This window comes from Mandrillus leucophaeus, unplaced genomic scaffold, assembly GCF_000951045.1.
Source record: "Mandrillus leucophaeus isolate KB7577 unplaced genomic scaffold, Mleu.le_1.0 Scaffold723, whole genome shotgun sequence".
Lineage (NCBI taxonomy): Eukaryota > Metazoa > Chordata > Mammalia > Primates > Cercopithecidae > Mandrillus > Mandrillus leucophaeus.
In genome coordinates, this window is record NW_012107842.1 from 1,536,538 (window position 1) to 1,561,888 (window position 25,351).

General features: G+C 43.4%; 1 protein-coding gene across 4 annotated transcripts in view; it reads right to left on the minus strand.

Moving 5' to 3' along the window:
- The window catches only part of NAV2 (neuron navigator 2), an 808,709-nt gene that overhangs the window by 300,922 nt on the left and 482,436 nt on the right, over positions 1-25,351 (minus strand). For all 4 annotated transcript variants that reach the window (XM_011965412.1, XM_011965411.1, XM_011965410.1 and 1 more), the window contains exons 2-3: positions 18,854-18,971; positions 9,016-9,068 (exon numbers count right to left, since the gene is read on the minus strand). In XM_011965412.1, the coding sequence (XP_011820802.1) occupies positions 9,016-9,068; positions 18,854-18,971 (171 nt within the window). The remainder of the gene's footprint in view (positions 1-9,015; positions 9,069-18,853; positions 18,972-25,351) is intronic.

Consider the following 25,351-nt stretch of genomic DNA (forward strand, 5'->3'; position numbering starts at 1 on the left):
TGGCCCCTTCTTCCACCTTTAAAGCCTGCAACTTAGCAACTTCCAATCTCTCTCTCCAACTTAACTTCCATTGTCAGCTCTCTCACCTTCCTTACAAGAATCCTTGTAATCACATTGGGCCTGCCCAGATAATCCAGGATCATTATCCCATCTCAAAATACTTTGCAAAGTGTCTCATCAGGTAAGATAATATGTTCACAGGTTCTGGGGATTAGGATGTGAACATTGTTGGGGATGGGTTGACATTATTCAGCTACCCCACTGAGGGCGTACTTTTTGAATATGAAGAAATCTTTTGATGTACCATAGTTAGAAAATATGTGACTTGTAAACAGGGCAGGGAATGACCTTCTCATGTGCACTCACGGTGAGCCAAGATGAAACCAGGTGCCTTTTATAACCCCCCACAACAACCCTAGAAGGTAGCTTCCATCATTATCCTTTTCCAGATGAGAAGACAGACTCAGAGAAATTAAATTAACTTGCCCAGCACACATGCCCCGTGTGTGGAACCCAGGTCTGCCTGATCCCAGAGCCCATGCTTATTCTTCTTATCTCACATCTCCTTCCCACAATAGAATGTCGCATCTTGAGCCTCTGCCTATGCCTAGATGAGGGACTAGGGTTACAAATGGAATGTTTGCCTTTCCATGTCATAGTGAGTCTTTTTTTTCTCCTTTAATCAATTTCTTTACATGTAGAATAGTATAACAGTTAAGGGAGTAGACTCTCAAGTCAGCCTTCCAGCAAACAAACCCCAGCTTGCCACTTACTAGCTGTGTGACCTTGGGCAAGTTACTCAACTGCTCTCTGTTTCCTCATCTGTCAAATGACAATAATAATTATATATGCTCTCATAAAGCTTTAGGAAGATAAAATCAGTCAATACAGATGAAATATCTAAACCAGTACCTACTCTAAGTGTTTGCTGTACTTTATTAAATAAAAGCATGGTGGAAAGTCAGGGACAAAGGCGCTACAGTGTGAGGGGAAAGAATGAGAGGTTCTTTATCACAACCCACAGTTGGCCCCTGGCAGAGCACATCAAGTGGCATCAAGGTCTAAGTTCTCCATTCTTTTCAATGGAATGGATAAAATATATTCCTCATTCTATACGACTGTTATGAGAATAAAATGAGTTAAAACATGTAAGGCACTTAGAACAGTACCTTATCATTGTTTTTGTTATCAACATTAATAAACTGGTGGTTGTGAGGGCGCTTAAATATGCTCACCTCAAGCAACACAAAAAACTCAACAAACTAAAAATTAACCACAATTCCTGAGAGTAATTACAGCGTTCTATTTGGGTCCTCTGGATAAACTGAGGAAGAAAAGAATTAGGGAAAGACACTTCTAGAACAGTGCTACATATCTATTTTTTAAATCCTATAAAGAACTTCCAAATTAATACTGAGTGCTCAAAGCACTGCTCAGCTGTAGATAATGAAATCAGAATAATGGTATGTTACAATCCTCTAGTCACACACACACACATTCAGGTCAGCTCCCTCCTTGGTCTTTCTGTCTGTCCATCTACCCATCCTGTATTTACTAAATGCTGACCACATGCCATTCACCAAAATGGCAGATGCTTAGGATACTCAAGTGAAAGACATGGTATCTCCTTCAAGAAGATGAGTAAACAGACAACCACAAGAGAGTGTGTTATGCTAAAGGCAGGCACAGGACACTTGGGGACACAAAAGATGACAGGCACCTCATTATGTCAACACCTTGAGGAAACAAGTGACCTGAATATTAAAGGTCACACTGCCCAGGAAGGGGCAAACGGGAGGTCACTCCTAGCAGACTGGACAGTACTTTGTCTGTAAATAAGTACTTTGTACATTATCAAAGTACAAAGGCATGAGAATACATGGCCTCTTTGGCATACTGCAAGGTATCTGGTCTTGCTGGGGCATAGAGTTTGAGTGGCCAAGCGGTAGGAGAGGATGGTAATCAGATCTTGAAGGATCTTCTATTCTGTGCTCAAGAGTATGGAGAGGGAAATGGAAACGCAGTGAGAGTTTTATACAGGCATGACTGAAGAGAGAGACAGACGTGGAGGTTGTTGCCACCTTTGAAAGACAATGAACAATGGCCAACACATAAAAGTGATAGTGTGTATGTGCCGCCCTGGGCGGGAAGCAGTGCATGCTTCCTGCTGATCTTGGCCCTGAGCTCTTGCTACTTTGCTTTAAATTCTAAGTGGCCTATGGACTTTTCTTCATTCCTTCTTGGTTCTGCAACATGTGTGTACCCTTAGGGCCGTGTAAAAATAGGCCCAGGGCCCAGGGAAGAGGCAACTCAGCTGCCCAAGGATCTCAGACACTCCCCAGGCATGTGGCCGGCTTTCTGGCAGCTGTTGGGAGGGCTCAAGGTCACTGGGTCTGGAAACCTGATCCCACTGCAGATGGCCTTCTCCTGGCCCAGGAGACTCTGGAGAGAATGTAGCCAGAGGTACCTGGCGTCAGGGCTCTTCGAGGCCAACTCAAGGAGCTGCCTTTCACAAGGGGCCACCTGCCCCTGTTTCAGCTTTCATGTTCCCATCAGCAGGTCAACTCAGGCCCTTTCCAGAAATATTCCGTCTCCTCCCTTTTTGCTAACTCTCAGCTAAGCCTAACTGGTTCTGCTGTATCGGCAGATGAAAATTAAGGAGAACAAGGCTTGGTGAGGTGGAGACTATTTTTGATACCCCTTCTCTGTCACAGAGGTAAACACCATATCTCTGCAAATAGTCTTGGGTTCGAGCTCCAACTCTGCCTCTGCCTAGGTAAATAATCTGGGACCAAGAGCAACCTTTTAAATCCTCAGTCCCCATGTACAACATATAGACAATAACTGCATCTTTATCATAGGGCTGTTCTGAGTGATTAAGTAGGCTCTCAGAACATAGTCTGGTACATAGTGAGTACTCAGTAAATGTTAGCTCATTAAAATCTCATGGCAACCCTGCGAGGTGGTGTTCTCTTCCACATTTCTCATAGAAGGAAGTCAAGTGCCAAGGCCAAGTGGATTATCCAGGGCTACTTATGATGGGACTGAGTGAGACTGACCACCCTGCTCTGTGACATGAGATCTCTCAGGGGTTTCCTTTGAGTCCAGTGCTATCATTCAGAGAGATGTAGGTATACAGATGAATTCAAACCCCACTAAACAAGCCCCCACCCAAAAGCAGGGTTGGCTGTTCCCGAGGCATGTCTGCTTTTTTTAAACAAATACTTAAGTCCCTTGAAAAATCATCAAAAGAGCTAACATCTACTGAGGCCAGCAACTCTGTGGCCAGCAACGTGCCAGCACTTCATGTAGATTGTCCCATGGAAGCCTTAAAACAACCCTGTGGGGCAGGTACTGTTACTACCTCTGTTATAGGAACTGGTTCCCTTACAGCCTAGGGGACATGCCTGGGTTACAAGCAGTTGGCCTTCCCAGCCCTTGCTCTCAGCTGTGATGCCTTGCAGAGGTCAGAGGTAAGTGAGACCTAATCCGACTGTGTCTTTTCACAGAAAAGAGACTGAGGAGGACCAGAGAAAGGAGGGCTGGAGCCAGGAGCAGAGCAGAAAGCTGATGCTGCCAAGTTCCTTCCTAGGCTCCATCCCACTGCATCTCCCCAGGTGCTGGCCTCCTGCAAAGGAGGTGGCCTTGTCCTGGGCTACCTATCCCTACTTATAGCAGCTTTTATCGCTCAAATATGGGGTTCCATAGCTTTTATTTGGGAAAATGAGGGGTTCTGCTTATGGAACAGAAGTTAGAAAATCACTACCTGGCCTTTCTCTGTGCCTAAGTGTAGATTCCTACTGTCTTAGGAACTCCAGTGTGGGCATTTTCCATAGAGCTCCCTGAAAGGACAGGGCAAGAAGCAGAGCTGTGCCCTACGCAGCAGGGGCACCAAACCTGGGGTCTATGGAGCCCCAGGGCATACATGAGCTGGCCTCTGGGGTTCATGATCTGCTCAGGTTGTATGCAAAATTCTGGGGTAAGTGCAATCTGGGGAGGAGAGAGCTAGAAGATTTCTGAAGGGTTCTCAGATTTCCAAAGGGTTCCATGTCTCCCAAAACATGAATGGCCACTGAAAGAAATCTTCATTGTCATAGCAACTGCCATATACTGAGTGCTGATTATATGCCAGGAGAATAGGGATAATAAGATCACCAGCATCAAAGGGCTATTGGGAGGATGAACTAAGGGGATATGCTGTATTTGTAAAGCACTTAGAATGGTGCTTAGCACAAGGCAAACGCTGTAAGCTTTGGTTGTATTTTATCACTTTAATTATTATTATCCATTATTATCATTTTCATTGCCTCATTAGTCTTCATGAAAACTTTATGAGGTATGTATTATTATCAACCCCACTTCATAGAAAAGGAAATATGAGGCTTCAAAGAATTAAGTAATTAGCTCAAGGCTGCAGAATAGCAGAAAAGGAATTGGAAACCTGGCCTGGCTGGTCCCCCAGTTCAGGCTGGCCCTCAGTCTAGATGCACTGAAGGAAGAAGGCAGGAGGACTCCTTGAAGAGCCCAGAGGAAGCTCTGGGCTCAGGTGACCCCAGGCCCAAGATCAGCTAAAGGGGAAAGCAGGCCTGGGGCTTTTTTGCTGAAAAGGCAAGCAAGCCTCCCTAACTTTGCACTTCTCCTCATCAACAACAGAAAGGCAAGCTGCTTAAAATAATTATGACGAAAAAAGAAAACCACCCCCTGCCACTGGTTATTCCCAGGCTCCAAAGTAAGCCAATGCCCCCAATGTCTTGAGTATAGTGAGTTCAAATTGGGAAGCAGGTCCGCCCCAGCACCCGCTGGCTAACCTCCAAGCAATGTTTTTCCTTCCACACTAACACATAACTCTGCTGAACGCACCACTTGAAAGCCAAAGAGATGCCCCTTGGTTGCCATGGCAATGTTAAATAGACAAAACATTTTAACCAGCTCTGACGCACACACACACACTTACTTAAGGGCCAAGGGGATGAATTTGGTGGGGGAGAGGGAATGGGGTGGGAGTGTTGTTTCTAAAGCTCCATCTCCAAGAATTTGGCCCCAAAAGCATCTGGGTCAGACTGAAACAGGGCAAAGGGCTCCTTAAAAACAAGCCAAGGCTGGGCTTGCTCCAGGAAAGGGAAGCCACTGCTGTGCCTCTCTGCCTTTGGGTTACAGTCCTGGTGCCATTTGATGAAGGCCAAGAGGAGGGCGGCACTGAGGGTTACAAATGCTGATGGAAAAGCATCAGGCTTGCGTCCCGGAAACAGCATCTCAGTTTCTCACCCAAAAGGTGTGAGTGTTACACCAGCCCACAGCAGTCACGAGGACTGAATGTGTCATGGGCTCATAAGCCTTAAAGAACTGTGTAGATGCACATTAGTGCTGCTATAAAAATATTAACAGCTGCTTCCAACTGGGTTGTGTTTCCGTTTCCCAAATTTCATGGCTGAACTTCTGTCCACAGGAATTGATGACCTTGAATTTTTTGCTTTAGAAAACTCTGTTCTGAGGTTTCTCCCCCAGATGTAGGAATCTGTGTGATAAAGCATACAGAAGGCTTATCCCAGGTCTGAAAAGACCTCTGTGCCTATGAGTCTGTTGTACTCTGGGCTCTTCCATGCCCCTCCTTTCACCCTAGGCACAGCAGGACGAGGAGTTGATGTTGCCGAGGGGCTAGAAGAGCCTCACCAGACACAGTTCGTGGCAATTTGGTACCATCAATGAATGAATGATTGTAAAACCTTCCTCTGTGGGATCCATGATATCCTCAGGTAAACCCATTCTCCAGAAATGGGTTCCGTGCCTGGCTGTCTCCGCTTGGAATCCTCTTCCACCCATCGTCTCTTGTGGTGAACTCTCTGGCCTTTCAAGACTAACCCTTTAGAAGCTATTTTGGAACCTTCCTTGTCCTGGGGGTAGAATAGGTCCCCACTGTGCCATGCACAGATGTCTGTGGGAGCAGCTGCAGTAGTCTATTGTTCTAATTGTTCTCTGGTCTTTTGCCCACTCATCTGAGTTCTTTGAGGGCAGGGATCACATCTTGGTCACCTGTGTATTCAGCTTGGCCTAGCCCAGCACCTGGCATTAGCAGGCACTCTGTGACTGCTTGCAGATTGACAGTCTAAAAGTACACAATGCCAAGCCCATTATGATTACGCACTGCTGCCCCTGGAATCCTCTAAGCCATATTCCACAAATGTCTGCTTTCACTTCCCTATCCTCTGGGAAGACCGCAGGAGTTAGGGCAGAGAACAGAGCAGCTGGACAGCCTAGTGGGTTAGGAAGAGTGAAGGGAGGGAGAAAAAGGTGCCCTCTTCCAGGGCTTGCTCCTCCTACAAAGCTCATGCTCCTAACCTACCCTTTAGCTGAGGATACGAACTGACCCACTGAAAACTGAAATAGCACCCACTCCATTCCTGCTCTGAAATAAAACAGCTTTTGTCTCCATTATTAAAGGACCCTAAAGGTGCTCTATCTGTTTTCTTAGGGAGTGACCACATTAACTCTATGCTGACTTTCTTTTTTTCTGGCAGAGCCCGTTACCCTCCTAACAGGATACACTTCCCAAGTTCTCATCTCATTGTGTGTCATCTTCCTTCTGCCATGCTTTCTACATATCTCCTCCTTTGGTATCCTCCAAACAGGCAATATTTAGCAAACAACCAATGTTTATTATTGGCCACCCATATAAAGTCTAATTAGAAGGTTAACCACCTAGGAATCTAGAAATGGTGGCTCACACCCTATACCATATTCTCAAATTATACTTGAGCAAAATATGCTTGTGTGCACACAGGTGTCCTATTAGCCAGAAAATCACCCATGCCTGTCTATCGAAAGAACTTCCTGTGTGATCTAGTGAGTTCTGCCTTATAAACTTGTCATTGTTTTGTGATGTAGGGGCAAGAACAATGATCCTATTGTCCTTACCATCATCCTACTTATTTCCTACAGAATAGAATAACTGTGGCAGAGGTTCTTACATTTTCCTGGACTCACATCCTGTACGCTGAACTATTCTCTGCTAGGCTTACCACAAGACTGTGTCTGCCTCCCCACCCCTAAGCTGGAACTAATTATCACAGACAATTATAGGATTTTATATTCTTGTGTTCTAAAAAAGAAAAAAACACACACACACAGTTCACACACACAAAAACAAAAACAAAACAATATAGCACTGGCATGGCTGAAAGAGTTATGGAGAAACTGCAACACTGCATTGGTGCTATGGTAGTATTTATAAGTAACTTATTTGCATATAAATTTGCAAAGAGGAATCTGAAGTGACAATATTACATGTTGAGCATCTCAAATCTAAAAATCTAAAATCTGAAATACTCCAAAACCCGAAACTTTTTGAGCATGACATGAGGCTCAAGGAAAGTGCTCAGTGAAACACTTTGGATTTTTGGATTTGGGATGCTGTAAATACAATGCAAATATTCCAAAATCCAAAACATTTCTGGTCCCAAATATTTCAGATTAGGGCTACTCAATCTGTATAAGCTTGGAAGTAGACTCTAACAACAAGCAAAACCTCCAACAGAAGGTGCTTAGAATACAGGTGCACCAAATAGAATAAAAGGTTGACGATTTCCACACACCAGTTCTACATGCACATTATAATAGGCTAGGGCAATTGCATCAGTACCTATCCTGGAGGGAAATAATGCATCTGTTTCATATGAAGATAGGACTACATGTGTAGCATGCCTGCACTAAAATTAAGTCTTCTATCATCCAAATTTTCTCAATTATTAATACCCTAGACAGCTGCAGTAGCTGCAGCAAAAATAGCAGCCCAGTTTTTCCAAAAGTCAAAGTAGCCATGAGATGTCAGCCTGGGGACTTTCCTATGTAAGGAGTGGTTGGTCTTTGGATCAAAAAGAAAGAAAACCTTCAGTGGAACAACAACAACAAAAACTTTTTCAGAATATAAACTGGAAAATGACTCCCCTTCCATACATACACTGACATCTTTATCAAAAAAATGTTTTTGTGCACGAAAAACAAAGCCAGCTGAAAAGGCTGCCTATTTGCCCAAGTCATTGGGATAACAATTCAGAAAACTAAACAGTAAACCCAAGGAATGCCAATCATTTTGGCTTATTCTGATATGAGACCTATCAAACTGTGCCTACTCAAAGGAGGTAGGATGGGGTTAGAGAAGCAAATTATGCCTTTTTTTTTTTTTTTTAGATTTCTGGAAGCGAATGTCCAGCAAAAAATAGTTGTCCTTAAGTTGCCACCTTCATGTTTTAAATAGGTTATTAGTGTTATCTTAACAGACACTGAAAACATACATTTTTTTTTGTAAATATTCATGCTTGAAATGTGTTTTGAAGTGAAAAACTAAGTTGATGTTTTCTGAACTCAACAATGACCATAAATTTTAATTCAAAGATTATGTGCAGGACATGCAATAAGAAAAAGAACAGATTTTTAAAAGATTAGTTTTGGGGGTTATGTATAAAGCTATAATATCAGAGCTTAAATGCATCATGCCAGAGAGAATATCACTTGCAAAGGTTATGTTGAAAAGCTTCAGATGTGACTGCACATTTCACATTTCCTGTCACAGTTCTGATTTCACATCATTCTAACCTTTAAAGGCAATCTGACCACATGCTCCAGTTTCTGATTAGTAAGATACCATCACCTCATCCATGCCTCAGCTCTACACACAAACACATATTGATGTGGGTCTTTGAGGAAGCAGAACGAGTCATAACATTTCAAGTACTAAACATGTATATGTTTGTACCAGTTCTGCATAATTTGTGTCTAAGAGCAAGGACAATATTTCACTTTAACTGTCTCACAATCTACATAAAAATCACAGCCATTTTTCAATAAATGCCAACAAATGTCAGAAAAGCAGAACACGGCTACTTGGAAATAGCTGTGAGTTTATTAATATAATCCCCTGGAGTAAAGCATCTGGTATGAATGTTTTCAAGATGGCCAATATCATTTAGAGGCAGGGCTTACTGACAGAACTCAAACATTTGCTACCTATGCACCACTTACCATTTGGGATCTGTTCTTCGGACAGCCATTGATGTCTTCAATCTTTTCATTTGCTGAAAAAGGAAACACAAGTCAGAAAAATAAATCACCAGAGAGACACTTTCAGTAGTGATGTTCAGGACACTTGAGGCAACCAAGTCCTAAGGCCCATACCAGGGTTTGTCCAATCAGTGCAGGCATGTGAAATACTGAGACACATCTAGCAAGCTTCAGGACTTACTCATCGAGCTGCCGTCCTCCAGGGACAGCTGGGGCAAGGTCGTCATCTAAAACAGAGACAACTGCATCGATGACAGTCTTGGAGTGATGGGGCATCATGGAAATGCTTGGAGACTGGGAAAGAGAGTGAGCTGTGATTGTACTTTAGGCTCTTGGAAAGGCAAACACAACTGTCACAAAAGACAGAATAGTTCAGAGTGGATCAGTCCAGCTACAACTCAGCTCCCAGGGACAAAAGCCACAAATGAAAGCATCTCACTCTATCTTTGGCCAGACTAATATTGCTTTTGTTTGTCCTAATAACTATTCCCACAGCAGTGGCAAATGGGGAAAATCAGAAAGTGAGACTTTATCACTTTCTCACTATGTGACTTGACCAATGCCACACAGTAAGTCCAAATTAGATCAAGGGACACACATGTGTAAAGTCATATCACCCAGCTACTCAGAGAAGTGATAAAAAAAAGGCTGCATGGCATTCACAGGAAATCAAGTACTAATACAAAGGAGGATTGGCCCAGCTTCCCAGGGTGAATGCAGTTCATCATAAGTATGGAGGAGTCCCTGGCACGACACAGTCCAAGATATCTATGGAGAGACTGTGTTTGAGAATACAGCAGCACAAGAAGGTCAGTAAGCATAGTGGTTAGAGCACTGGCTTTGGAGGCAAAGATATGTTAGCGTGAATTCCAGCTGCAGAGTTTTATAGCGTGTGACATCAGGCATGTCATTCAACCTCTTTGGGTCACAGTTGCCTCATCTATAAAACACAGTTACTACTACCTGCTTCACCAGAGAAGCAATGAGAATTAGATGATGTCAGTAAAATGCTCAGCATGGTGCCCAACACGTAGTAAGTATTTTCTAAATGGTAGAATCATTAACTCAGTAATATGTATTATATTCAGGCCTCTGTTCTCACAGCACCCTGTACCTGTCTCTGTTTTGTTCTTAATCAACCAGTACATAACTCCTCCTTTTCTTGTTTCCCCCAACTATGCTGTGAGACCCTGGCAGACATGTGTAGTTTATGTTTCACATCTGTATCCTTAGAGCTTAATAACTGCTCACAAAATTGAATTCCCCAAATAAAATCATGTCATATTTTAATAAATATGATACCTAAAACTTCCATGAAGAGAAAAGCCATTGGAAACTGTCTAAAAAAGATAATAGAATAACAGTGTCCCAAGCCTCCAAGATTTTAGAAATCTGAACCATTATCTCAAATTGAATTTATTTTTTCTCTACTATTTCTATCTTGAGAGAAAAGTGAAAATTAAGAAGCAAGCGAGTGGCAGAAAATTGTTCAAAAATCTGATCACCATAAGACAGACTGGCTAGTGTATATTCAGTCTAATCTACACCTTTTTTTAGAACTTGCCAGAAGTAATAGATGTTAAGGTTTATGACCCACCTGGGAAAATCCCAATCTTCAGAGATCTAATTGCATTTTCTCAACTCCTCTTAATATAAGAACAATAGGATAGGCATTGTAGAAAGCCTTGCTCCCAAAAGAGGTGCCATGAAAACCACAAACAAGGCGACCACTGAATGGAATCACTTATGGGTGTTTGTTCCTCTGTTTATTAGAAAATATAATGAACCAGAATATATCACTAGCATGTAAACTTCATAAGAACAGAGATTCTTATGTGCTTCGTTTCCTACCATCACCTCAGAGCTTAGCACAGTGTCTGGTACACAGGAGCCACACAATAAATGGAACTTGTTGAATGGAACTAAGAAATAAGTCTTTGAATATCTCAATGAATCAAGAAATCTTGATTCTTGAGCATTGAGATGAATCAAGAATAGCTGCCTATTTTCAGGCAGCTATCCTTCCACTTGTAATACAGATGTACATACTAAAGACCCAAAAAACCAAACACTTGACAAATGGCACTCTTTCATACATGGGAAATTATGGCAGGCATGAGCTCTGACCTTGGATTTTGACACTCAGCACTGCAGAGAATAAATATGTGGCTTTTGAGAATCAAGGCCGATCAAGGTGTCTTCCAACTGGATACTCGTGATGGCCAAAGTCATAAGTCATTGGATTCTGATCAATACCTACTTCAGCATTAGGCCATTAGTGCTCATTACAGTAAAGGATGGATAACTGTGATCCTAAGAAGTCATTTGGGACATTTTAAAGATTCTTTATATGCCACCTGAATAATGAAACCAAAGGGCTTGGTCTAATTTCTCTTCTAATTCCTTTTCATGGTCTGTCACCTAAACCCAGTCAGGTGCTCTTTGAATTTAAATATCATGGCTCTTACAAGCATAATACTTCCATTTTACAAAAGTCAAAATAAACTGATGGGGTAGAGCCTAATTACAACCACTGTAAAGAGTATATGGGAAGAGATGAATCAAATGACTAATCCAATCTCAAAATAAATAATTAATAAAACTACAAAACGAGTTTTGGGCCTCCTAGTTTCCAGTTTCATATACTTGAAACACTTCTCCTTTACTTAAATTCCCAGGAATTCCTATGGTTGTCATAAATAATTAGAGTGCTAATAGCAGCTCTGATTCTGCTGGTAAGAAGGAAGAGCTTGGTCTTCGAAGCTGAATTTATTAACTCAGGGCAAGGGGTCTTTGGCAGCATCCCAAAAGCAGATAATCAAAGAAACAAAGGCACTTATCCCCAAAGTCCTCATCTGTGATTAAAACTGGCATCTTTAAGTGCCAATGGTAATTTATTTATCCCAGCGTATTCAAGACTTTCTTAGCCCCACTAATGCAGTAACCTGCCTGCATGCAAGGTGACAAGTTAGTGACTGGAAAGCATCAGTGCACTTTTAAAATAAGAACAGTGGCATCAAGCTTATTACTTTTCAAAAGACTTCATTAAAGGATTCAGAGCATTTCAGTATAGCTTGTGCATCAATGCACTTACCATCCCTGGCAGTTAACAACCCTGCCAATGGGAAGAGACAAAAACTGGCTCCCCAGAAAGGCAAATGACTTACCCAGGGTCACATAATGGTAGTAGAACATCAACAGAAAGAAGGGATAGTCCTACATGTTGTCTGAATTTCCTGGTTGTATGCAGAGGCAGCCCAAATGGTGGTGGAAAAGAAGCTGCTATCAGGTCTTCCCACTTCTAAGAAGAAATTCTCTCTCTCCCTTTGCTCCCCTTTTTCTCCAGTCCTCCTTTGTTCATCTTTTCCTTCCTCTCTCAACTCTTATCCATTTTTCTCCTACCCCTTCTCTCTCCCTCCCTGCTTCTCTTGCTCCAAACTCTTCTGGCATTCTCCCTGAGTGACAGCAACGTAAGCAAAGGAGGGAGGCCTGTCTCTCTCTTGATTCATGCTGTTTATCCTGGCCTCATAAACCTTCTTAATAATTCACAGAGATGCCACTGTGATGGGCTGGCAGGCAATTGTCAACTTGGGGAAGCTCATGACTCAAGAAGATAATCACACTAACAAGAGGCTGAACACACAGATCCAACCTTAGCCACCAAAGGAAGGCTCCTAAAGAACAGTAGCAAAAGGCTCACTTTCTGCCTTATGGAAGATGATGGCGGAAAAGTCCCAAACAATCCCACTATCTAGGAAGCCCAGCTCCAGGGGTGTCTGGGATAGATGAAGACTTAAGAACAGGGCATGTAGAAAGCATTTAAGGCCAGGCTTGTGGCTCACACCTATAATCCCAGCACTTTGGGAGGCCAAGGCAGGCAGATCACTTGAGGCCAGGAGTTCCAGACCAGCCTAGCCAATATGGCAAAACCCCATCTCTACTAAAAATACAAAAATTAGCCGGGCATGGTGGTGCATGCCTGTAATCCCAACTACTTGGGAGGCTGAGGTGGGAGAATTGCTTGAACCCAGGAGGCGGAGGCCTCAGTGAGCCGAGATCGTACCACTGCACTCCAGCCTGGGTGACAGAGTGAGACTGTCTCAAAATAAAACAAAACAAAAAACATTTAAGATTTTCCTTGAAGTTACACATCTGATGTCCCTTCCCAGCCTGAAAAATCAACTCTTCAACCACCAGCCCTTGTTCTTAGGCTAAAGCCCAGAATTTGTTGCCTTATACCTGGTGGCCCTGCCCGACTTTGCCTTGCTGGCCCTCTGGCTCTCCTCTCTACACACTATTTTCTCTGCTGGGAATGCCCTCCCTGACTGCTTTGCCTGTCTCACTCTTAATAAAGTCTGAAGTCTTGGCTTATAGGCAAGCTCCTTGAGGAACCTTTCTGTGATTGCCACCTTCCCACCATCCCCACTCCGTCCTAGATCGGGTCTTAGCACCCGACCCATGATGGAGTGGGTCCTTAACCATGCCATCATCACTACACTCCTCCCGGGCCTAGAAAGGGGCTGTCCCTTAAAAGGCACAATTTTGCTGCCTGCAAATTTTGATGGGCCTTGATTTAGATATGTTTTCTTTTTAACTTTTCATTTTGATATAACTTCAAACTTACAGAAAAGTTACAGGAATAGTATAGAGAATTCTCATATACCTCATCCATTCTCCTTTCCTTTCTCCCTCTCCTACCCTCCCCCTCTTTATCTGTAAGGCACACATATCTTTCTTCTGAGTCATTTCAGAGTAAGCCACGTGGATCATGCACTTTGCTTCTTATGCTTAGTGTTTATTTCCAAAGAACTAGGATATTGTCTTCCATGGTACAGCTATAAATTCTGACAATTTAACATTGATTTAATTCCAACATTCCAGTTTTGCCAATTGACTAAAAAATGTCCTTTAGACCATGTTATTGCCCTGCACAGGATGCAGTTCAGGATTATATAGTGCTTTTAGTTGTCACATCTCTTTAGTCTCCTTCATCCTGGAACAGTTTCTCAGCCTTTGTCTTCCACAGCATTCACATTTTTGAACAATATGGCCCAGTTTTTTTTTTTTTAATAGAATGTTCCACAATTTGGGTTTGTCTGAGATTCCTCATGATTAGTTTCAGGTTTTCCATCCCTGACTGGAATACGACGTAAGTGATGCTGTGTTCTTCTCAGGGTATGACCTCAGGAAGCACATGACGTCCATCTGTCTCTCACCAGTGATGTAATTTTCATCACCTAGTCATGATGTGACCTGGATACTCCAATTAGTACTTACTTTGTTTCCCCTTGCAGCTAATAAGCAATCAATAGAGAGATATTTTGAGACTATGCAAAAATCCTGCTCCTCCTCAAATTTTCCCTTCTAGATTTCAGCATCTGTTGATGATTCTTGCCTTAACTCCCATCTACCAGATGGTTGCAACTCCCTCTACCTTTATCAGTCAACATTCTCCTGTAGAGTCCAGCCCTCTCTTCTCCTCCATTGATAGATCTATTTTTAAATGTATCTATTTATTATCATAGGCATGTGGATTCCTATTTTATTTAGTGGCTATAATCCACTGTTGTCCTCAATTGATTTTGATGCTCACACTGTCCCCAGATTGGATTGTTCTTTGTAGCCCTACAGGGAAGAGACACTACCAAGGGGAGGACTTAATAAAAGAAGAGCTGCTGTGGTCTGAATGTTTGTGTCCTCTCAAAATTCTCTATTCAGGTTTAATCCCTAACGTAATGGTGTTTGGAGATGGGGCCTTTGGGAAATAATTAGGTCATGAGGGTAAAGATCTCATGAACAGGATTAGTTCCCTTATAAAACAGGCCCAAGAGAGCTTGATCATGCCTTCCTTCCATGTGAAAAGATGGCTGTCTGCGAATGAGGAAGTGGGCCCTCCCAAGACATAGAATCTGCCAGCACCTTGACCTTTGACTTCCAGCCTCCAGAATCATAAGAAATAAATGTCTTTTGTTTATATGCCACTCAGTCTAGTATTTTGTTACAGCAGCCTGAATCTCAGACAAGAGCTTTTGAAGGATTCCAACTCTCCACCATTAGAACTAGTGCCTGAAAAAGTAGTAAGCTGCCCATCACAGGAAGTAATTAATAGAGGTTGTTGACTACTTTTTACAGAAGCAATTCATTCATCAGATTGGGGCTTTTAAAGGCCCCTTCCAAACCTGACAGTTGAGAGCTGTGGCAGATTCCTAGAAAGTAGAACGGTGTGATATAGAATTCAGAGGAATGTTTAGGGGAGTACTAAATGTTGAGAAGGGGAGGCCAGGCGTGGTGGCTCACGCCTGCAATCCCAGCGCTCTGGGAGGCCGAGACGGGTGGATCATGATGTCAGGAGATCGAGACCATCCTGGTTAACATGGTGAAACCCCGTCTCTACTAAAAATACAAAAAAATTAGCCGGGCATGGTGGCGGGCACCTGTAGTCCCAGCTACTCGGGAGGCTGAGGCAGGAGAATGGCGTGAACCGAAGAGGCAGAGCTTGCAGTGAGCAGAGATCACGCCACTGCACTCCAGCCTGGGCGGCTGAGTGAGACTCTGTCTCAAAAAAAAAAAAAAGAAAGAATGAGTAGGGGCTTGCCAGTCAAAGAACAAGTGCAGCCACTAGAATTCTGTCCAGCACAAGATGAAAGTCACCAAGATTCCAATTCTGGGAAAATTTTTTGTAGATACATAGATATGGATCTCTCTCTCTACATATACATATATGTATATTAAATATGTGTACACATACCAATATATCTTTTTACATTTTCTTTTAATGGGTATGTATGGGGGAAAGCATGGACTTGAAAGGCAAAGTGTTCAAATGGCCAGTAGCTCAACATCCGAGTTAGAAGATGCTTCTCCCCCTCTTTCACCAAGAGACCTGCGTTCATAAGACAATCTAAGAGTAAATGCTCTGAGCTGGCTGATAGACAACTGAGGAAAGAAGTCACACAGGAGATGCCTATGATTGCTGTCTTCTCAATCCTCCTTTTAGTCTGTTCTCTACATATAGAGCAGTTTCCAAGCCCCAGCACAACCAGTCTGGCGAGAGAGTCACATGCTGATATCCACCCTTACTTGAGGAGTCTCTGGACAGAGCGATCCTGTGCTTGAGGGTTTAGGGAAGCAATTTAGTGGCCTCAGTTGTGGCCTGAACAAGTGGTGCTAACTTGGGTCTCTGGAACTGCAAACCAGTACCCTAGGCCTAAAGACGCCACTATCTAGGGAAGTTCATCTCATCTGAATAGATTCAGGGAAGCATCCTCCTGAACAACGATAAAACTGCTAACTTACATTTTCATAGCACTATGTTTAGAAAATGCACAACATACATACTCCCATTTGCCTCTTCTGAGCCCAAGGCAGACATGACTAATCTATCACAATATACTGACACAGATATTGAGACCTCATCATCCTTCTATACATACCTTTCTAGGTAGCTGCTGCCAAGTGCTATCCAGGAACATGTCATAGATTTCAAATATATGTCATATTTGATACCTAACTTGAATTTCATAAGATGGCTATAAGATCAGACAAGACAAGTATGGATATCTGCATTTTAAAGATGGAGAAACAGGCAGCAGAGCTGATCCCACAATCAGGAGGAATGGAGCTGGAATGAATGCAAGACCTCTCAGTATGATCCTTTTTATACTCCCTCTCCTGCTGCCTGTGCCAAAACCTGGGAAGGTTTCAGGTAGAAAAACTCTCCACAGCTGCAAAACTCAGTCAAAGTAGGCCCACATGCATAATGTGATTCTGCTGATGTGGGCTTCAAAACCCAGTTCAGGTGCAAGTTGTATTTCCATGAAGACCCTACCAAAAAAAAATGGCACCCCTTCCTCTGAGGTTCTTGGCCTTCCACACATTTGTTCTTTATTCTTAGCAAGGAGTACAGTGCTGGAACATGTTGGTGCTCAATAAGTGGTTACTAAAGTGAAGGAGGACAAAGCCCTGCACTAAGTTCAGCATCTCTGGAGTAAAAAGTGATATAATATAGTAGAACAAAGAACAGAAGCGTTAGAAGCAGACTGGCTGGGTTAGAATTCCCACGGAAACTAGTCAGGTGACTTTGGACTACTAAGCCTCACTGGGCCTCAATTTCTGCATCTGTAAAATGGAGAGAACACCACTTACTTCAAAAGGGTTTTGAGAAAATGAGAAAAATTTTTAAAGAGCTTTGGACAATAATGATGAAGAGTAGGAAGAAGAGGAAGAATTGGAAAAAGGAATGTGGCAGACAGACTTTACAGAGACCCCCAATGATGCCTGCACTTTGGTATTCATGCCCTTGTATCATGCCATCCCCTTTGAGTGTAGGGACCTGTGACTTGCTTCTAACCAACAGACTATGGCAAAGCTGATAAGATGCCATTCCCACAATTATGTTAGGTTAGGTAAGATTCTACCTTGTTAGCAGACTTGTTTCAGAAGCTTTCTCCCATGCTGGCATTGAGGAAGCAAGCAGATATTGGGAAGCCTATGTGGCAAGGAGCTGAGAGCAGCTTCTAGGAGGTGATGGTGGCCTCCAGCTGACAGCCACCAAGAAGCCAGGACCCACAGTCTTATAATTGCAAGAAAATTAGTTCTGCCAACAAACTGAGTGAACATAGAAGCAAACCCTTCCCCAGTCAAGCCTCCAGATGAGAATGCAACCCTGGGCAACAGCTTGGCTGAAGCCTTGCAGAGGCACCCAGCTAAGTTATGCCCAGAGTTCTGATGCACAAAAGCTGTGAGATAATAAATACGTGTTGTTTTAAGTGGCTAAGTTTGCGATAATTTGTTATACAGCAACAGAAAACTAATACAGGGAGAGGAGGAAAAAGGAGAAGAGGAGAATCAATGGTGGGTAGTCTTAAGAAATAAATAATAAGACAGCAGGGAAAACAAACTCCTTTCTCTTTGAATGGCAGCAGTAGTCCAAATGTTTCAGCTAAGGCCAACCTTCTGTGTTTTCAGGTACATATTCCACCGATTTAAGCAGAGCTCCAACTATGAAAGACTACTTCTCACACTTGAAGGGTAAGCAACTTTTCAACAACAACACGCCAGAGAGGCTGGGCCCTGTCCTCTCCTTGCATCTTCTCCCTTAGTCAAGGCTACCAGCGACAATAATCAGGCTAATGCTGTCCAATTGACCTCCAAGCCTCCTCAATCTGCTGTGGGCTCTCAGGCAGGCCCATGGGGTGGTTGCCTTAAAGCCCAAGGCAGAGCTGTGGCCAGTATCCACCCACATGCCTTCACTGGAGGAACTCTCTCCTCCCAGCACATGGCCAAGGCATGAAAAATTCCACTGCTCAAGTTCCCATCCCCTAGTATTAACCAGGACCATCTAACCCTCTCTGGAGTCTTAGCCTTTGATTTGTCAGACCCAAGTAGAGTTCGCAAGATTAAACCAGCCCCATGTTACTTATTTTTGGGAAATATTTCCAGAGTAATCCACAAAAGTACCATACAAAGGGGGAAATGAGAGAACCAGAAAGATAATGGGAGGCAAGAAGTGGGGCAGAACACCTCTTCCCCAAACCACCAGCATTTCCCTCTGGCCTTGGCCAGCCTTTCTTCTAAGAGAATCAAGATGATATTTCTGTGTATGTGACCTTAACAGGAAAAGCATAAAATCAATGCTGGTACTCACACAACCTGAGTCAAAACACGAATCAAATAAATTGTCAAGACGTGAGACAGAAAGCTGCCTTCTGAGAGATTTCAGTGTTCTGTTCCCCTCACCCCAGCCTTTTGGGATGGCTCCACTGTAACTCATTACCCACAAGGTAAAATCTGCTCTTACCCACAACCTGGATAATCTGGGCCAGGAGGACGCCATCTGTCACATCTTGCTGGAGATCCTTGATGAGACGCTTGTGGCCAGATTTGGCTAGATAATGATTGGCCCAGTCTGTGTAGATCTGCAAGAAAAGCAAATAGGCAACTTTAGGAAGCCAGTCGGATCCCCTCTCAGAATCTGAGACAGCTGCTCGGGCCGGCACAGTGGCCACTGTCCCATTGGCGAGCTTTCAGGGCCAGCCAGCACCATTAAAATTCAGTGCATTGTGCTGATCACGCATTCAGCTAACCATAGCTGGGCCTTAGCCTATTGAGAGAACTGCTGTCAAGATTCAGGGAAAAACTAAAGAAAGCTTCAAAACATGCAGAGGCCTGAATGAGACAGGGGACACAGAACTAAACAGTCTGCTCCAGACGGCTTTGAGAGGCTGCAGCTTTGAGAGGCTGCGACTCTAGATGCAAGCAAAGTCTCCCCCACCCCTTCCCATCTTTTTCTCTTTATTGAGAAAACGTATGGGGAGGTTACCACCCAACAGGCATCTCTTAATGGGCCATTTCAGGGTAAGGAGGGCTATTGAGCTATTCTGAGTTCTCAGGAGCCTGGGTCCCTTGAAAAGAAGCCAAGTATGAAAACAGAGCCCCTTCAATTACTCTTGTGTGAGTGAAGTTATTTATGGCCTCACAATAATCTCAAATTTAATCGGTTTAATTTAAAAGCCAGGCATCATTTTCACTGTTGGGATTCTGTGAACAAAACCCAGCAAATTCCAACATATTTAAACACAACACTGTTGTGTGCAGCATTTTAGAAGGCAAAGACTGGCTGACCCATGGAATCAGGAGAGCAGACCCCCTTGGGGAACATATCTGACCTGCTCTTCCTGGTCACAGAATGGTCAGAACAGAAGAATATTTTCTTTCCAAACAGGCCAACAAGCACAAGAAAACTCTTGCCTGAAAATTTTCTCCCCAACCATCAAAGCCAAAAACAAACAAAACAAAAAACCTTCTCACTGATTTTGAGTGCCAAGTTCCATGCATGGATTTGTGAGTTTGCAGAAGAGTGTATACGTGAACACATAGGCCTTAGGGTATCAGCACCTCTTTTTTTTCAGAGGGATAGGAACAAATGACTGGAAAAAAGAGAATGTCCTGCCTCAACTGGTTAGTAGCAACAGGCTCAAGTACTAATCCCATGATGTCTCCACCAAAATGAAGGTGATCATTCTACCTCAACCAGTAGGCCTGCTCTGAGGATCCATGTGACTCCCAGAGCAGCATATGGTCTTATCTTCACCCTCCATCCTGTTCTTCTACATGCCTTTCCCAGTGTAATCTCACACAATGGTCATGGCCCCCTCCCCCAACACTCCTGGAATAGGAACAGGAGCCGGGGTCAGGTTTGCCAAGCAGAGACCTTCTAAGGAGGCAGCATCTCTGGCTACTCCACCTGGGGACCATGAGGGCCTCATAACAGGAAGGGATGAGGTGGAGCTGCATCATCTGGTTCATGAAGAGATGACAGCTGTAGCACCTGTCCACCACCCACCCACCTAGAAGCTCTGTCTTCCACTGCAGAGGCACACCCACGGTGTACTTCTATTTCACAACACAGTCCAAGGATCCAATTCTTAAATCCATGCTAGTCTCCTTCCCTGTGACTCTCCAGTTGTCAGAGACCAACAACCCAGTAAAGCAAGAGTATTTTCAATTTTATAAGCACAAAGAAAGCTCAGGAAGTAGACCACCACCTTTGTAATGACAATGGCCAACTTGAAATTTGAAATTTAAAAGAGCATTAAAGAAAATTATTAAGAGGGAGAGAGGAAGGAAAATAAACATTAAAAGGAAAAGAAGCAGACATGGGTTCAGGTCCCGGTTCTGTAGGCTCCACAACAGTAGGGATTTGGGTCTGTTTTGTTTAATGACGTATGCCAAGTATCTAAAAGAGCACATTTGAAAGAGTGCCTTATGCAGAGAAGGAGCTTAATAAATCCACCTAACATACAGTGCCTACTACATGCCAGGCACTGACATAAACATTTTACACACGTTAACTCACTCAATCCTCATTCTATGTGGCAGAGGTTATTATTGTGTTCACTTTTCAGAATAGAAAACTGAAGAGCAGAAAGGTAAATAACCTGTCCAAGGTCACAAGTGGCACAGCCAGAATTTGAGCCCAGGCTAACCTATTTTACAATCCTTTCAACATTCTACAATGCCTCCCTGAATACAAATATGAATGTTAATCGAGTTATTCATCCCTTCCATGGCATCCTCCTACTGACTCTAGATTCATGCCTCTATTATGTTCTCAGTGAAAGAATTTATTTTATTTCTTCCCAAGACAGAGTCTCATTCTGTCGCCCAGGCTGGAGTGCAGTGGCATGATCTCAGCTCACGGCAACCCCTGCCTCCCAGGTCCAAGCAATTCTCCTGCCTCAGCCTCCCAAGTAACTGGGATTACAGGTGCATGCCACCACGCCTGGCTAATTTTTGTATTTTTAGTAGAGATGGGGTTTCACCATGTTGGCCAGGCTGGTCTCTAACTCCTGGCCTCGTGATCTGCTCATCTCAGCCTCCCAAAGTGCTAGGATTACAGGTGTGAGCCACCGTGCCCGGTCCCAGATTTTAAAAGTAATCAAAACCCAAACCTAGATAATTTCCTTGCTATCTGAATGCCTTTGGATAAGTGACTCTACTTTTCTGGGTTTCAGTTTACTCACCTGTAAAATGAGTACAATAAGGCCTGCTTCAGAAGGTTGATGTGAAGACTCAGAGTGGCACTGTATGGAAGTGCCTGGCCTGACCCACATGGGGGCTCAGGAAGTGAAGGCAACTGGGGAGAAGGGCAATAAAGAGGCATGGTCTGGAACTGACAGAGTTGCTTTAATCTTAGTTTCTATGCTACCAATTCCCTCTGAGCCCTCTGGCCTAAGTGTTGTCATTTGCAAGATAATAATACCTACATCATTGGTATTATGAAGATGAAATGGGTTCATATATACAAAGGTCACAGAATCCGGCACATTCTAAGTGTTCAGTAAATAAGAGTTAATAATAAAAAATTTTATTAACAGCTTCATGAAATGGGCCATAACAAAATCAGTCACAGCCTCCACCCTGAATCTCCAGGATACAAATGACTCAAAGATTTCTTCCCCTTCTCACAGCCAAATTTCAAGAGTCTGGAACATTCCCTACCTGGAATCACAAAGTACGGCAGAGTGTAAAAGAAAAACAAGCCAGAAACTGGCCAGGCTGGTATATAAAGCAAGTCTTCCTTCCTTAACTAGGGGATCCACCACACTGCTCTCTCAAACCCCAGAGGGATTTCCTCAGCCACGTGGGAGGCACCATGAAGTTTAAAGTCATGTGCATCTAAAACATCAGCTGAGTGAGACGTGAACATCAACAAGGGCACAGCTGAATGGGATGAGATGCCGGTGCCTCAGCTCATCCCTTCTTAGATGATTAAGGTTCTTTAAAGTAGACATACTGTCTCTACAACTCGGCTTCTTTGTGAGTTTGCATAACCCAGCAAGAAGCCGAGGTTAAACTTATTTTAACAAGTACACATACACACACACTGCGATTGCAGAGCCATGGTGAGGCCACACAAGTATCAGGTACACTCACAAGAACCTCTACAGGATAGAGTGGTTGGAAACAGCTCTGCCAAAGTAAACTTATCATTCTGAAACAAGAGCTCTTCTCTCAACTTTAATTTACCTACACACCAATGCCAAATGAACTTTCATAGGGCACAGCTCTAATCTAATTGTCTGTTCAAAAAATCATCAGTGGCTCCCCACTTCCCACTGAATTAAAGGGACACTCTTCACTCTTGAGTCAAGGCAGACTTATCATCCGTCTGTTCTACCCCAGAATGTCCTCCAACCTTTGAAGGGGAGACAGCGTGTGTGGAAGAATGGAGCCTTTGGTATCTGACCTAGTCAAGCGGGCCCTTGGCCCCGGGCAATGTTAGTTTCTACTAATCTTTCTGTTCTTCGGTTTTATCCTCCATAAAACAGGGATTACATCAAGCATATTAAAAGGCAGGGGCTGGCAAACTGCAACCCGGGCCAATTCTAGCTGACCACCTATGTATGTAAACAAATAGGTGGTCAACAATCTTGGGACAGGTATCAGGACACAGACTCATCCATTTGTGGTCTCTGGTTGCTTTCGTGCTACAAAGCAAAGCTAAGCAGTTGTGACCGAGAGACCTGTGGCCCACAAAACCTCAACTACTGACTTCCAGCTCTTCACAGAAAGTCTGCCAGTCTATAAGGACCAAATGAGATGATACATCTACGCATACCACATGCTCAGTAGTAATAATACAATAACCCTCAGGAAAACCAGACACGTCCCACACTTCCCTCTCTCTGAACTCAGCCTATCCCCTCGGCCCAGGTACCTCTGCTGCTTGAGGCCGTCTAGTCCAGCTCAATTCTAACGCCCATCCCCCATCAAGTCCCTCTTAATTTCCTCACCCAAACCTCAGCTGCCTGTGATATAGCAGGTGTAGATAACGTGTATGCTGGCACCACCTTTCCACTCCCACTTGCCCATCTCTGCACTCCTGGTAGTGCCTCACAGGGGCTGGCCCACTGCAGGAGGCTAGTAAGTGGTTGCCAGGTAGAGCTGAACATGGAGAAAAAGGGCAAATCTTGGGAAACTGATTACACTTGAGACTTACATAATGTGGGCTCTCAGCAAATCCTCCAACCAGAATCTCTTTATTGATTAAAAAGAGCAGGGAGCAGGGAAAATAAATCACTCCATAGCTCAGGCTCATTAATCAGAAACCATTTAACAAGGATCATTAATTATCTGGAGTTTCCCCTCCCTTCCCTCCCTGTCCCCAGCTCTCAACTTTTTGAAGTGAATCATAAGAAAACACCTAGATTTATTTTTTAAATCAGTGTTCATGGGCCATGCTAATCACAGACATAAATTCAGCCCCATCTCCTTCACTTGCTGTTTCAGTAGCTCATGCAAGGAAAATCATTCTTCCAAGGGGTACCCTTGAAAAATAAACTTACAATTTCTTTAGTCATCAAAGATAGATTTCATCACGCCCAGCAATTCAGCAAAAATGGAGCAATGTGTGTTTTGAGTAAGGGCTCAAGATTTTGAGTAAGGGCGTAAAGCATGTAGGCTTCCTGTCTAAGCCTCAGCTCTCCAGAACTGTTTTCTCCAAAGCCTTTCATTCCCTAAAATGATGGAAAATTGAGGGCTGCTGTTGCTTTTTCCCCAGGAGCCCATTGATTCTTCATCCCGGTTTGCCCCCAGGTGGATAGCTGCGAAGTTTCAGTAGAAACTGGTAGGACAAAGAACCAGCAAAGAACAGCAGGAAATAACAAAACCACCATCCCCATCCCCAATTCCAATCCTAAATCATCGAGTCATTCCAAGAGAAAGGCTCTAGGATCCTTTGACACTAGTACCCAAGAAGGAATCCAGCCATCCTCTTGCTCCAATCACTCCATCTCGCAGAGGTAACCCTCTGCCCATCCCTTCTAACCAGAAACTCAGTGCTCCAGAACTGCTGTGTGAGGAGAGAAGCTGCTGTCAAAGGCTTGACAAGATAAAAGGGGAAGGAAAGCTTAGACAGCTAAACAGTGAATTCATTTTGATTCACTTTATTACCCCTGACAGAATTTCAAGGAGTGCGTCATTTGTTTGCTTATAACTCCACATCATTCCACATCAAACAGGCTGAAATCCAAAAGGGAACATTTTGACAGATCAATTCAAGTAAAGAACCCAGTCATTAGTTGTAATAACAAAAACTGATAATAATTGTACCATGTTAAACCAAAGGGGATAATAACACTGCTAAGTTTATACTGCAATTAGCCCTCAAATGAAGCAAGATAGCACTAAAAAACCCAAGAAAAATTCTGCAAAACAACTGCACTGAAAGTGCTAGAATGGAGCCTTAGCAACCAAACTATAAATGCAGATGGATATGCCAGGCAGCCTGATGGATCCAGAGGCAGATGGCATCAGTTTAGCAGCTCCAGAAGAAACAGAGCAAACTGTATTTCTTAGAAGGAAATGCCAATGTGGAGACTAATGATTAAAGAAAATCAGTCGTTTAGCATCTGAGGCATTTCCAGTGGATTAATTGTAGGGGGAATGCTACTGTTTGGCCCCAATTCAAGAAGCCTCACTCTAGACTTTGGTAATGTCATCAATATAATGCAATCTTTTTTATTTTTTATTTTTATTTTTATTTTTTGAGACAGAGTCTCACTCTGTCTCCCAGGCTGGAGTACAGGTGTGCAATCTTGGCTCACTGCAACCTCCATCTCCCGGGTTCAAGTGATTCTTCTGCCACAGCTTCCCAAGTAGCTGGGATTAAAGGTGTGCACCACCACGCCCAGCTAAATTTTGTATTTTTAATAGAGACAGGGTTTCACCATGTTGGCCTGTCTGGTCTCAAACTCCTGGCCTCAAGTGATCTGCCCACCTCGGCCTCCCAAAA